The sequence below is a fragment of the Marmota monax genome, unplaced genomic scaffold (genome assembly GCF_021218885.2).
Source record: "Marmota monax isolate L192 unplaced genomic scaffold, Marmota_monax_Labrador192_F-V1.1 WCK01_AAM20220418_F8-fsc00088, whole genome shotgun sequence".
Taxonomy (NCBI): Eukaryota; Metazoa; Chordata; class Mammalia; order Rodentia; family Sciuridae; genus Marmota; species Marmota monax.
The window spans coordinates 2,332,933-2,346,697 of record NW_026694492.1 but is presented as its reverse complement, the minus strand read 5'-3'; the positions used below and the strand labels follow the sequence as shown (position 1 = coordinate 2,346,697).

Here is a 13,765-nt window from a genome sequence, read left to right as displayed (position 1 = left end):
TAAATTATATAAATCAATTAAACCATTTTAACTTGCATTCACCCCCACTTACATAATATGGCTATGTTTTTTGATGTACACATAAAGTTTTAAGTATGCAAGAGGTCATCCTCTGCGTATGCATGTATGTTTGAGTGTGTGTGTATACGTGTGAGTATATGTGTGTACGTATATTGTGTGCATGAGTGAGGGTATGTTAGGTGTACATATACAGAATATGTATACACACAGATGGACGGCAGTATGGAAGTGTGAAATGTTGTTACAGGGTCAGTTGAACACCATTACTGATACGACCTCTTCTGGGATAATGATTTTTTGATCTCCATCTTTACCTAGATGAAAACATGTACACATTTCAAGTATTTTTCCCAAACTTTTTTTCTGAAAAGAAAAACAATTTATTAACAAAGTTTAATTTAGTAGATTATGTTTAGTTTATTTCCTAATGTCTCAAGAGGGAATAGCTAACTACATATAAAAGATTATGCTGAAACTTCATTAGACTCACATAGCTATTCACTGGTGATGGACACTGGCTTGAACAGATTATTGTCTGTACTTCACCCAGAGCAGATTGCTGTGGTTACCTAAGTAACTCTCAGCTACCAGCCTGTGGACAGGCCGAGGCTGAACAGCTGGGCTATGCAGACCCACAATGTGCCTCCAAATACATGGTGACCATTTATTGTCAAAACTTAAACAGAAAGGGCTATGTTCTTCCCACCAGAGTCTGCCTCCTTGCTAAATTTATATTTATAGCTGGCCTCTCCACCATCTGTGCACACAGCCTACATTGTGTCTCTGAGGAATTGGAGTGGCATTATTTGAAGACCTGATTAAATAGCCAGGAAAAAGCAATCCATCATTTATAAAGGGGGAAAGTAAGACAGTCACAATGGTGTCCTGTCACGCTTTCAGATTTTTGTTTTCATTTCTTTTCCTTTCTTCCTAATCCAATGCCAAATACAATGAACACAGACCAAGAGTGTGGCTGACAACACACTACCACCTAGATGGGAGAAGAAAGGATCATCAAGATTCTCCGAGGCTGGTTGTAGCGGGGAGGCAAATGGCATTTCTACTGAGGAGAGCTTTGTTCCTTTATGATCACACAGAACGAAGCAAATCAAGACCCAAGAAGATTGTAAGATACCTGTAACATAGGGCTACCTGTTGCAATGGAGCTTCCTGGAGAATAAGTGAATTGGGATGTCTATAACTGGTTCATTGGGTGGGTGTGATCTGAGCTACTGGAGTATTTAAAAGAAAAGATCTTTATTTTTTTTCCTGGTACCTTCTTCCAAACACACTCTGTCAGCCCTGTTTGCAGTGTACTTCAATTATCTGGCCACAAGAGTCAGATACCTTGAAGTATTTACAATACCTTGGAGTATTTAAAAATAAAACAAAATGAACAAATGAACAGAAATCCCACAGCAGGAACATATACATATTTACATACTCATACATACACAAGAACAGACATATACTCTGGTGGAATATAAATCAAAATTTCAAACTAATATTCAATTTAAAGCTTCTCCTCATCTCACAAAGCTGACCTGTGACCACAGATAGGCAAAGGGGATGCTGAACTCTCTCTCCCTGTGTTCCTGTTCATTCAGTCTATTGCCTTCCTGTGCTTCCCCTTCCTTCCTCTGTTTCTCCAGGGTCAGAGAGGAAATATGGATTTGGAATGTCTCACCATGTTTTCTCCAAAGCCCACCATCCTGGAAGGCCTCTGCATGCCTCCTTTTTGTGGGACAGTTTATTGGATTCGTCCAAGACCCTGGACCATAGAAATTCCTTCACTCGGCCCTTCCTGAAGTTGGGAAGGCGATTTCTGTCTGACTTTCTGTTCCACGTCCCAGTTCAGCTCCATACCCAGCTTTATTCCTTTATTGCCCTTGGGTTGGGAAAATAGTTCTGCAGTCAGGACCTCTGGGGCACAGTCTGAACCTGAAATGTTCATTTCTGATTTCTTTAGGTAGAACACACAGTGGTTATTCCCAGGGTGGAAATGCAGATTCTTCCCACTGCTAACCTCTCCTTTCTCCCTTGTACATTGAAAACAGCTTCAGATAGATTTTAGCCACAGTATGTTGTCCATTTCCCATGTTACAGTCATCCCCAGCCGTGTGCATGTGTACACCACTCACACACACACACACACACACACAGGATATTCTCAGTGTCTCCACAGAGCAAAACGAGAACTTCTAACGCTATAAATTCCAGAACTTCAAAGAGGAAACCTCCATTCCTTGGGACAGTTGTAGGAGATTATCATTGGTCCTCAAAGCCTACAAGGGATACTTCTACCTGCTTATGAAATATGAGGTGATAGCTCACATCTTCCTGCACTGTATGTCCTTAGTTCAACAGTCAAGGTTAACTACAGTTCTCTTGGATGACTTGTGGAGCAGCCAGTGTTAGTTTCAACATGGCCATATTAATTGTTGCCAACTAAAGGTTGGCATGGTTCTCAAAGCATAACTCAGACTAGAAACCCTAATTTTAGAGGTTTCCTTTCTCTCACTTATCCATTATTTGCTCTTCAGAAGAAAACATACTTAACCACACAAATGGAACTCCTCCAACACATAGCTCACACTAAATGGAGGGAAAAGAAGTGGTTCTTCACAGAAATCAGACTCTTGAACCAGAGATAACTGTTCTTTTCTATTCCTAGATAGTCTTGTTCCTTTGCTCATCTGGGGCTATTGTTCTGTAGCTGCTTTTTATTTTAATGTTTTTCACTCAAGAAGAAAAGAGAAAGTTTCATGTTTGTGAGCTTCATTATGTGAGTCTTCAGAAAATTGACCAGGGATACAAAGGATATGAGGCCCATTTTAAAATGATAAAAATCAAAGACCATGTTGCATATATTTCAACTACTTTCTATAAAGCTTACTTCAGAACAAGATGAAGTCAAGAGTGAGATATATCAGAAAGAAGACCTAACCAAATTGAAATTTACCTAACAAACATGATATAAAAACTTTTTATAGAAAATATTAATATTTAATAGTATTTGAGTCTATGTAAATAACTGCTCAGTTCCTGCTTTAAGAAAATATGTTTTAACTTTTTTAGTGTTAAATATTTCAGAGCAATCAATCTGTTCATATGTTTATTCTTTCTTTCCTTCTCTGTACCCTCCATCAACCCTGGGAGGACCATGCTACTATAGGAATATTATATGATATGTTCAATATAGTTTTATGGTGGTTTTCAGTACATTACCATTTTAACCCTCTAGAAGACAACAGAACAAACTGGAATAAAAAACTTATCAATTGTAACAAAAAAGAAAAGATAACTGACCTTGCTTTTAAGTGGTTATTCCTGCTATTTTTTCCACCAGTTTCACAAATTTAAGTCTATATAAATATATGTTTGTTCCTTACATAAATTTATATGTATGCATATATATAACTAAATATTCATATAATATAAATGTAATACATGTTCTATTTCATATTTATATGAAACACTGGGAAGAAAGACAGGCTACAAAAGATAGAGATGATAGTAATTTAGTGTTTATCTTGGAAATAGAGGCCCTATTGTTCCTGGTGACTTTTATTTCACAGAAGGTAGACAGATAAAACTTTCATGAAATTTTCTTGAGGGAATACATGCATCTACACCTTAAATAATTAAATAATTTCATATTGAGAATTAAGGAAAGCAACATGAATTTTACAAGTGGATCATGCAGAATTGTGACTCCAGACCCCAGACAAAGTCCCCATCATCTTACCAGGCTTAGGGACAATGAGCTGTGCACTGGTTTGGGCATTGCCAGCCTCGTTTTCAGCCACACACTGATAAAAGCCTTCATCTGACTTCACCACACCAAGAATCCGTAAATTGCTTTCTCCCTGGGGGTGGGGCGGAGAGAAAGAGCAGATGAGATCATTTAAAAAGTAAAAACAAAATCCTCAATGTGAAAAGATGACCATAAACCAAAATCTAAAATTTAATAAAACATGACAGAAGAAACAAAAACAAGAGGCCACGGGGGTTCTCATCCCCACAGATATGCACCAGGCCACCTGAGAAAGTCATACATTCTCAACATTCTTCTGAATTCATGAGCACCAATTCCGCCTAATTCTACCATGAAAATATGCTCAGAAAAGTACACTTCATCGTCAAAATCCAAATTATCAGTCAAAAGAGAGGTCTTTATTTAGGTAGGGAAGGAACAAAAATTTGTACCCAAATAAATGAACTTGCTTTACTTACTATTGAAGGAAGCTAGGTTTAGAAGCTACTCAGGAAAAATAAAATAAGACAAAATGTGAACAAAACACTTATCTTTGCAAATTCTCAGGCACAGTATATCTAGGTTACATATTTTTTTGCAATTGTTTATCCCCCCCCAAAAAAAGTATCTGAAAATCCTATAAAATAGTAATTGCTTTGACATCTGAACTTTTAGGGATTTGGAGAGAGGAGTACAGTGGCTGTTTTATACATAAGTCTTATTGTTCTATAGCCAAAATATTTCACCTGCAGAAATCTATGGGTGAAATACACCAATGTTAACCACTTTTTAAAATAAATTGAGCCACCATCTTATTCAAGGATGGATGATAAAACGATCTAGAGATAGCATTTAATTATACAAACTGAGTTTATCTTCAATATTAGTGGAAGAATTAGTTCAGTAAGTGAGACGTGTTAAATCACTTCCCCTGAAGTCATTAAGAGATAAATATTACCTCATGGGGAATTCTTAATTGTTTTTAGTGTCTTGTAGTCAATTCTCAGCTGATGTAAAATTCTTAGATAAAGCTGGCTAACTTCTAATTAACAATTCTCATATAAGTTACTATATGCGCTCCATGTTACGTGTGCGACACACAATGGCTCTCAGATTTCAGAATTATTGAGGAAATATTTTTAAGCACAATTTAATGTGAGTAAGGCACATGCTGTACATTTTTCTTTCACCTTAAGAAAAGAAACATTTAAATAGGTTGGCTGTAATGAGTCATGCTGGGAGGAAGATTATTCTAACTGTAGAAAAAATAAATGTTGCATTTTATCATGAGTCCTTAAGGGCCTCAACAATTTCCTTTATATGCAAGTACTATATATTTTAGGCATGCAGAACACTTTTCAAGTTTCCCAATGGCAGGTCATTTTTAATTCAGTGGGAGTGGAAACAGCATTGCACTTCAAGGAAGAAATGGATTGGTATGGCATTCGAATGTTAAATGTTCCCCTCTCTTACTCTATTCCCAACCAATTAAACAGATGCAATTAAAAGTGAAACATGGTAAGTGATGATAGAAGTGATAAAAGTATGGTTTATGGATTTATTCCTGAAGAATCTGTATGGTATGCCAAAATACATACACAAAGAGATGAACATTTCTGAATGCCACCTGATTGTAGAAGAGGCATTTACCAACAAGAGCCAGTGTAACATCATAGGGAGAGCCGGTGTCTGGCCCCACAGGGGAGCCTACATCAGTTTCCTTTTGGTTTGGGAGACATGGCTTTTGAGACAGGTCTTCTTTGACAGGGTCATGTTTGTATTTCAAACATAAGATATGTGGACATAAATCCCCCCACTTTTTTTTCAGCTGTACATTTCTTGATATTGGGAAGGCGCTTTTTATATTTCTCATGTCTGAACACAAAAGCTTTGATGCTAACCTACACCTAAGGAGGAGTTTTCATAAAGCATTTTCAAGGGACCAAAGAATTCTGTTGGTAATAGCAAAAACAACATATGTAGGCATGGAACATTCATGATGTACTATGACAACTCCATGAATACAGTGCCAGTATCCCTATTATCTCCCACAAGGAAAGAGATAGGGATCCATGAGAACTATTGCTTTTAGCTTCAGTTCAATTCAATGCTAAAAGTTACAAAGAAATGTGAACTCTGAGACTCGTGGCCTCTCTATAACTGCTACGAACACTATCACTATCTCCATTATTACTGCTCATGTAGAATTGGCTGGTACTATCTGAAAAAATAACAAAGAAATGAAGTCTATATTTATTATCTCAGTAAAATGACCAAAATCACAAGTAGCATGTCTTATTGAAAATGCACTGCAATTGATAAAACTTAAAGAAATAAGAAAATCCTGGCTTACAATAGACTAGAACTAGGTTCTAATTTCTTTTCTATGAACCCACTTGGAAAGTCAAGACCCTCTGTGTTTTCTGTTTGTTTGATTTAAAGCCTTTTCTATAAAATAGGGGATTGGACTGTTTGGTTGCTATTTTTCACCCCCCCCCCCCACCCAAAAATCTAAGTCTAGAAATCATTTGCTTTTCAGAATATTTTCCTAATATATCATTAAAATTCCCAACAAAAACTTATTTTCCCAGAAAAGAATAGCAAATGGAAAAAAAAAGTAAACAGTAAATGGGGGTGTTAAGCTAATATTAAAAAATAATAAAGATAATTACCACTATCTGAAAATAATCACTAGGTATGACCACATCTCCATTCTTCATCCAATTCACAGTGGGCACAGGCTTTCCAGAGACTGCGCATTCAAACTCAATATCCATGCTTTCATAGGCATAGAGGTTGGAAGGGTGATTTAAAAACCATGGCGGAACTGCAAAGACAGGAAAAAAAAAAGTGAGTGGGAATGTGAACTTGCAGGCCCAGCTCTTCACAGCCTCGAAAACATTTGTTCTGGGACAGAAAATACTTGTCATTCAATCCAGTCCCCAAATCCTCAGCTGATGACACAATAACTACAGTAGAATATATTTTTACATTCATGCCCCAAATACAAGCAAACAGTTACAGTTAATGGTATTTTAATACAAGGTAAGGAGAAAAATTAACTTGGGTCAAAAAGAGAACATATATAATAAGTATTCTAAATACCCAAGAATTTGTACCCAACTGACCTATACATTGAAAAGCATTTAAACCTATGAAAACTATGCTGAGGGAGATGTCACAGAGAATGAGTAAGTGAGGTTTCCCTGTCCTTCCAGAGTTTCACTAGGATTTAGTTGATATGAAGAACTTATTCTCTATTGAAACCACCTATAGTGATAGGATACAAGAAATGACTATCATCTTTGCTGTGGCCACATGCCTAGTGTCCTAGCAACCATCCATTGTAGTATTTCACTACCCTATATTATTTTCTCAGCATGGTATGTGATGCTAATTTAATTTATTAATTACCATAATACTAGTTACTCACTCTATAATGAAAATTTCAATTTTCAATTGAAAAATATTATAAATATATAACATCTTTGTTAATGAACGGCTCTGGCTCAGTTCCTCAAAACTATTCCTTGGAGAGAAATTTTTTTTAAAGTAATTTTCATCCTCTTCTGTGGGGAAACTGAAAGGGAAGTCAGACTTGAATATTCCAATTACCTGAGAAGCCAGATTAAATTCACAGAGACGTAGCAACAATGATCTTGGTTCACACAGGAAATAGATGTGTATTTTTAGTAGGCATTTTCAAAGCCAATCTCTGTTTCTGTCATTGTTGTAACTATGCTCAATGAGTAATGAAAAGAACAAAAAATCATCTCTTTCCAACCACCAACAGCAACACTTTCCCATGATGCCCATGTTCAGTTGATGATGTCCATTGCCTTCTAGAAAAATGGGAGAGTCAGCAAATGCACCCGGGATTTCAATTCTCAATCTCTGTCTTTCTTTCTCTCCTTGTCTGTTGTACTCATTTGTAACTAAAAATTTGAACTTAGAGTACTAAGTCATTTTTATATTCTTTCTTAGTGGCAAGCTAATTTAGGTAAATATTAATTAATATTCATGGAATAAAAAAAATGACCATAAATGTGTCTGAGAGCTGTTCCAAACATTGTATACAGGGAGAAAAATTTATGTATTTATTATTGATAGTATTATTAGTAAAATAAAAATTTTTGATTTCTTGGCCAAATTTACTGACATGAACCCAAAGACATCAGAAATATTTATTGACTGTCTCTGAGGAGATATATTAATAGAATGTTTTAAATTATGTTCTCAGTTTTCCCAAAGATTTTGGTAAATTGCTTATTTACTAGCCAATAACCAATATTTCCTGACAGCAGACAATACACAATTTGTTAGTACAAATGCTTTTTATTTATTATTCTCACCACAACTCTCTGAGGCAGGATCTATTATCCCTATTTTATAAATGAAGAGGTTGTGTTTAAATATCTTTCCTGAAAGTACACAACTTATAAATTGTGGAGCCAGACAGTCTGACTCCCCTGCCCACATTCTGAACTACTTGGCTATGATTGCCTCTTTTGCCACTTGAAAATTCAGGTGTAAGGATAATGTTTCTGCGGTCTCAGAGATGATGGAGATAACCAATTAGAGCTATTTTTAAATATAGCACCATGTTGTCAATCTCTACTCTCTCTTAACTCCTTCCTTCCTGGGGTCATGGAGACTCCCAGAGTCTGCCCATCTTGAACTTGCAGTTTTATCAAAAGTTTTGAGTTCATTATGTTTACATCAGAGTGTTTCCAAATTTTTGTCATATACATTATATCTAGAGAGTAATTTACTAGGTTGAGACCAAAATTTAAATATATACACTTAAGTACGTATCTGGAGACACACACACACACACACACACACACACACACCACACTACTCGAGCATGAGAGACAGAGAGACACAGATTCAAATGAAATGAAATAGATGAAAATAGGTAGAATAGAAAATTTTAGTAGTATAATAAAAAAGAGGGAGAATACCAAATTTATACTGAAGAAAGTAAAGAGAACAGAAGGTTTAAGAGTCAGATTAGACTGTTTTTAAATCCCAGACTCTCTATTCAACACGAGGGTCTCCCATACTGCCCCCATCTATTACCTAGAGATGAGACTTGAGGGTAAGGACAGTTAATGCTTGTAAAGATCAACAAAATTGTAAGTTAATACAACAATAGAAAAGCATAGCAGAGTGCATTACCCATACCATAGTTATTTTATTGTATATAAACATTTAAATAAATAAACACATAAGTATGTGAGTGTATCTTTTGTGTGTATGTGTGTAGCCTTTTGCTGCTTTTTTCAATAATGTTATTTGCTGATTTTCCAGTTAGAGTTGCCTCTTTGCACTCCTAATGTCAAAAATAGCGTGTCAGTCAACTTTGTGTCACTCTGACAAAAAGACCTGACAAGAGCAACTTAGAGGAGGAACAGGTTACTTTGGCTCACAGTTTCAGAGGTTCAGTCCAGGGTAGAAGGTCTCCATAACTCTGAACCATGGTGAGGCATAATATCCTGATGGAAAGTGCCTCAGTTTATGACAGCCAGGAAGTCCAGAGAACTTGAGTGCAAGGATCCAGGGATAAAATAATCCCTGCCTGGTGACCTCCTTCCTCCATCCATGCTCTGCCTTCCTAAAGTTACCACCCATCAATCCATTCATATTATTAATCTATTAAAGGGATTAATACACTGATTAACTTTATTCTCTCATAATCTAATAGTTTCACCTCTAAATATTCCTGTAATGCCTCACATGTGCGCTTTTGGGGGACACCATGTATCTAAATCAGGACAGTACGCATCACATAATGGGATTCCTTAAAAAGAAATTATTGAGTTTAAGTGGTTTTTATTTTCAAAAGTTTCATAGAAACTCACACTGTTTCCCAAATTGAAGAGGTTAGGAATCATCTTTCTACTTATTAACTCTCAATAGAATAAATAATATATAGTTGACCACATAGTGAATTCCCCCCAAAATATTTTTATTGATTAATAAAATATAATGACTTCTGATTAATTATGGACATGATTTGATTTATGCATGTAATTTTAGTGCTAATACTAAAAGTACAATTAGTCTTTGCTTAAAAAATAGAGATGAGTCCTGATCTATGTTCTGTAACTTTCACATGTTTTTTAGATTCTTAGCATTTATGATGGACACCTTTTCTTCCCTGGATGTCTTAATATATTTATTTCTATATCAGGTTTTCCAGCTTTCACACTACATCATGTAGCAAGTGAGAATAAAAAAAAAGGTTCTCTGATTTACATAGGGATGATAAAGCATCAAAAACCACTATCGTGCATCCTCAATGGATGAATGTCCCACTTTTCTGAAATACACTACTTTGGGCAATCTTATCAGTCATCAGTAAATTACATGGTAAGACAAGGGCTAATGATTCCTACTCATATCTCAATGCTTAATACAGTGTTTCATCCTCAGCATATGTTCAACCCAGATTTGCTGTTGACACTAATAACTCAACAAAATGTACATTTTTATCCTTTGCTACCAAAATATTGATCCAAGATGAAGTTTGAACAATGTCATGGAAAACATCCACAAATCATATTACTTTCTTATCATGAAAAATAAAATTCCAATAAATGCTAGCAAAATAAAATATAATAGCAAAAATTGATGTAGCTATTTGGTGAAATGTCTGAGTATTTATTATTTTAGGATACCTTTCAGAAATAGTCTTAGAGCTTAAAATTCTCCTTTGAGAAAGAGGAATTAAAATACATGACTTGGGAGGGTTTGAAAAGGTCTAAAAATATAAGCCTGAGTCGGATTAAGAGTCAGGTAAAAGCTCTTCAGCCTCACTTTTAAATAATGCATGACCAAATCACTGCCCACTTCCCTAGACTTATCATCCACAAACCCCTTACGTACACAATGCTCAAATAAACAAAAGTTCATGGCCCTAGTCTGATTCCAAGTCGTCATACATTCTGTTTTATCATCCTGATACTTTCTATCTTATTCTAGACTAGAGACACTTCTCCAAGAAAGACATGTTGGCTTTTCTCTTTTTGACATTTTCCTCTCTTGAGGGGGGAAGATTTTGGTATTTATTTTTACTGTTTTATAGAATTTGACATGGTTTTCTCTGGACAGTATGTTTTCATACATCTACATCACCTTAGCATGTGTATGTATGTCCTCGGGGAAAGAGGCTTTACCATGTTCACATGAGCTTAATACATTGCTTAATATATTTTGGATGATTACACTCTTCTGCAAGGAAGTAAACAAATATAGTTCATATGATTTTTCTCTTTTTATTTGATCTCTTTGCCTTTTCATTGACAAACATCTAGGATCTATTCATCCACTTAAGGATTGCTTCTTAGACTCTAGAATCTGGATATAATTTTGTTATACCTTTCATAGTCCTAGAGTCCTAGATTCTCAACACAAATTGATTAAGGCAACTCTAGTTAAGGGGAAATGAGAAAAGCTATTTTCATATTATGACAAAATTTTCATCACATTCTTTGTTTTCATAATATCGCCATAAGCTTTCATTCCATAGAATAAAGATCAAACTTATTAAATTGTATTGAATAATTTACATGACATATTAAAAACTTACCAACTCAGATTTTATTTCTTAAATCTTTTCAATAGAAGTTATCTTCTCCATTCAAACTAATCCTACCTGGTACCAGTAAAATATTCAATGGTTAAAATGGAGATTTAGGATGATGTGCTATAATTGTTTTATTTTATAGATAGACTTACAAGCAAAATGAACTCATGTATAGCTATGGACTGTAATATTTCATCAGCATGTTTCTGATCATGGGTCCCTCCCTCAATTACGTTCCCAGATAATATAAATTCTATTTATTCTCCAAGAGGCAACTCAGAATCCCTTTGTATGGAACTTTGTGTTTCAAGAAGTTTACATTATCTTTTTCTTGGTTTTCACTATGGATGGGATCTTTCAATTATATAATTATTTATTATAACAAATTATAAATTATATTATACATTATAAATTATAATTATAATCCATGTAATTATATACCAGCACAATTAACATTCTTGAAGACAAGGCCTGAGTCATGATTTTTTTTTCTTTTAAATCCCTTTGTACATTACACGATGCCCCATTTCTCTCACACTGCTATGGAAGAAACTATTTCACTTCTTTAACTCTTGTTGGCAGCAAATTTCTTCATGAAAAATAAAAAGGAAGTGCCAAGAATTTTTGAGTTTATCAAATTGTTCCATTTGCATTCTCTGCATCCATTTAGAGAACCACTTGAAATCCAAGTACAATGTGGTAACAACTTCAGGGGAGTTGTTGCTTGTATTTATACTTCTTTAGATAGTTAAAATTCATGACTGAAAGCACATTATTCACATTTGTCTCAGATCCTGGCTTTCCAGAACCTCTATAAGTACTTTTAGTACATAAAGGGAGAGTTACTTTTATTTGGGGTCTGAGAAAAGAAGGAATAATGACCAAAAATGACTACTCTAAAAAGCAACAGCAATATGGAAAAATGTAATTCTATCTTGACAAGGTTTATCATACTTAGAAATAATAACAGATATGATGTTCCTCTAGATGGCAGTCATTGGAGCTGAATAAGTAAACCTTAAATTCAGGTAAAAGTTTGTCTGAGTGCATTTGATTTTCTTTTAAAATGTTTCTATGCTATGATTAATCATTAAATTTTATAAAATAAGATACCTTCTATGATTTGAGCTCCAGAATCCTTACCAACAACTTAAATAGCATCATTGGTTCTAATAAATACAATAGACCCCTCAGATGTATTTTTATGGATTCATTACAATCATACATAATAGTTGGATTCACTATGCCATATTCGTACATGCATATAACATAATTTGATCAATCTTATTCCTTGGTAATACCCCATACTGCTCTCTATTGTTTGGATTTTACTTCTAGCTTTTACTACTTTTATTTAAATTATTTATTCTTTCTTCATTTATTTAGGTATATAAGAAATGTGGGTCAATTTTAAAGCACAAGATAAATATTTTCTGTATTACCTGGGCTTCTATAAGATTTCATAGATTCTCAAGAGTCACCCCAGCTCTTGGAAATGACAAAGAATGCATTTTTAAAATCAGGCAGAGTGAGTTAAATTAACAACAGTAATACAAATCAGTCTGGATAGGAATCAACAAGAATCATGACAAAGGACAGATTTTATTGGAAGAAAAGCAAAAATTAACGTGATCTTTAAGTGGCTGCTATTCCATCATGAGAAGTGACAGTCAGCTTCCTTCCCCAGAGCCACATGCCTTCTGTTACCTCTCCAGGACCTGTGCACAGGTCCCTTAGTTTGTTCATTTGCTGTTGAAATGATGACTACAAACCAATTATTCTTCTCCGGGATGAAGATATCTAAAGAGGCATCTAGAACATATCTGCTGCCACATCTGAACAAGTGAGCTATTTCAAGTGCAGTATCACAACTTTGTTCAGAGACATTTCTCCTTAAGGAGCCATAGTTTCAAATGTCATCACATTCAGATGACTACAAAGGAAGCTGTCCTGTAGTGAATATAAGGTTATTGATACACACCTTGGGAGGTATTCAGATTCCCATGTTGAATATTCCAACAAAATCCTAATTCTGGGTCATTAGTGTCTCTAAGGGAAAATTCCATTTAGTGATGTGAAATGACTCTTTCACCCCATGTCAGTCATCACCAACTTTCGTTGCCAAAGTAACTTTTGTTCAGCTGACTTGATCTTTAAAGGCACAGTTCTCCCCTTCCTCTTTTTTTTTTTTTTTTTTTTGCAAGGAATTTTCTGGTACATTGTCTGCCCACTTCAGCTTTTCTCTGCAGGACTCTTAAGACAAGGTTCTTGAAATCTCCTTAACATTTCTTTCATTTGCTCCTTTTCTGTCTGCACACCTCTCCTCTGCCATAGGACTGGTTGTTGAGATTTACTTATTACTCTGTTTAAGTGACTCTTACACACACCTATTTGTA

The 13,765-nt window shown here is 35.1% G+C and overlaps 1 protein-coding gene across 3 annotated transcripts in view; it reads right to left on the bottom strand.

Moving 5' to 3' along the window:
* Positions 1 to 13,765, bottom strand: part of Dcc (DCC netrin 1 receptor) — a 1,097,715-nt gene that overhangs the window by 426,973 nt on the left and 656,977 nt on the right. For all 3 annotated transcript variants that reach the window (XM_046419457.2, XM_058571333.1, XM_058571334.1), the window contains exons 6-7: positions 6,451 to 6,605; positions 3,770 to 3,890 (exon numbers count right to left, since the gene is read on the bottom strand). In XM_046419457.2, the coding sequence (XP_046275413.1) occupies positions 3,770 to 3,890; positions 6,451 to 6,605 (276 nt within the window). The remainder of the gene's footprint in view (positions 1 to 3,769; positions 3,891 to 6,450; positions 6,606 to 13,765) is intronic.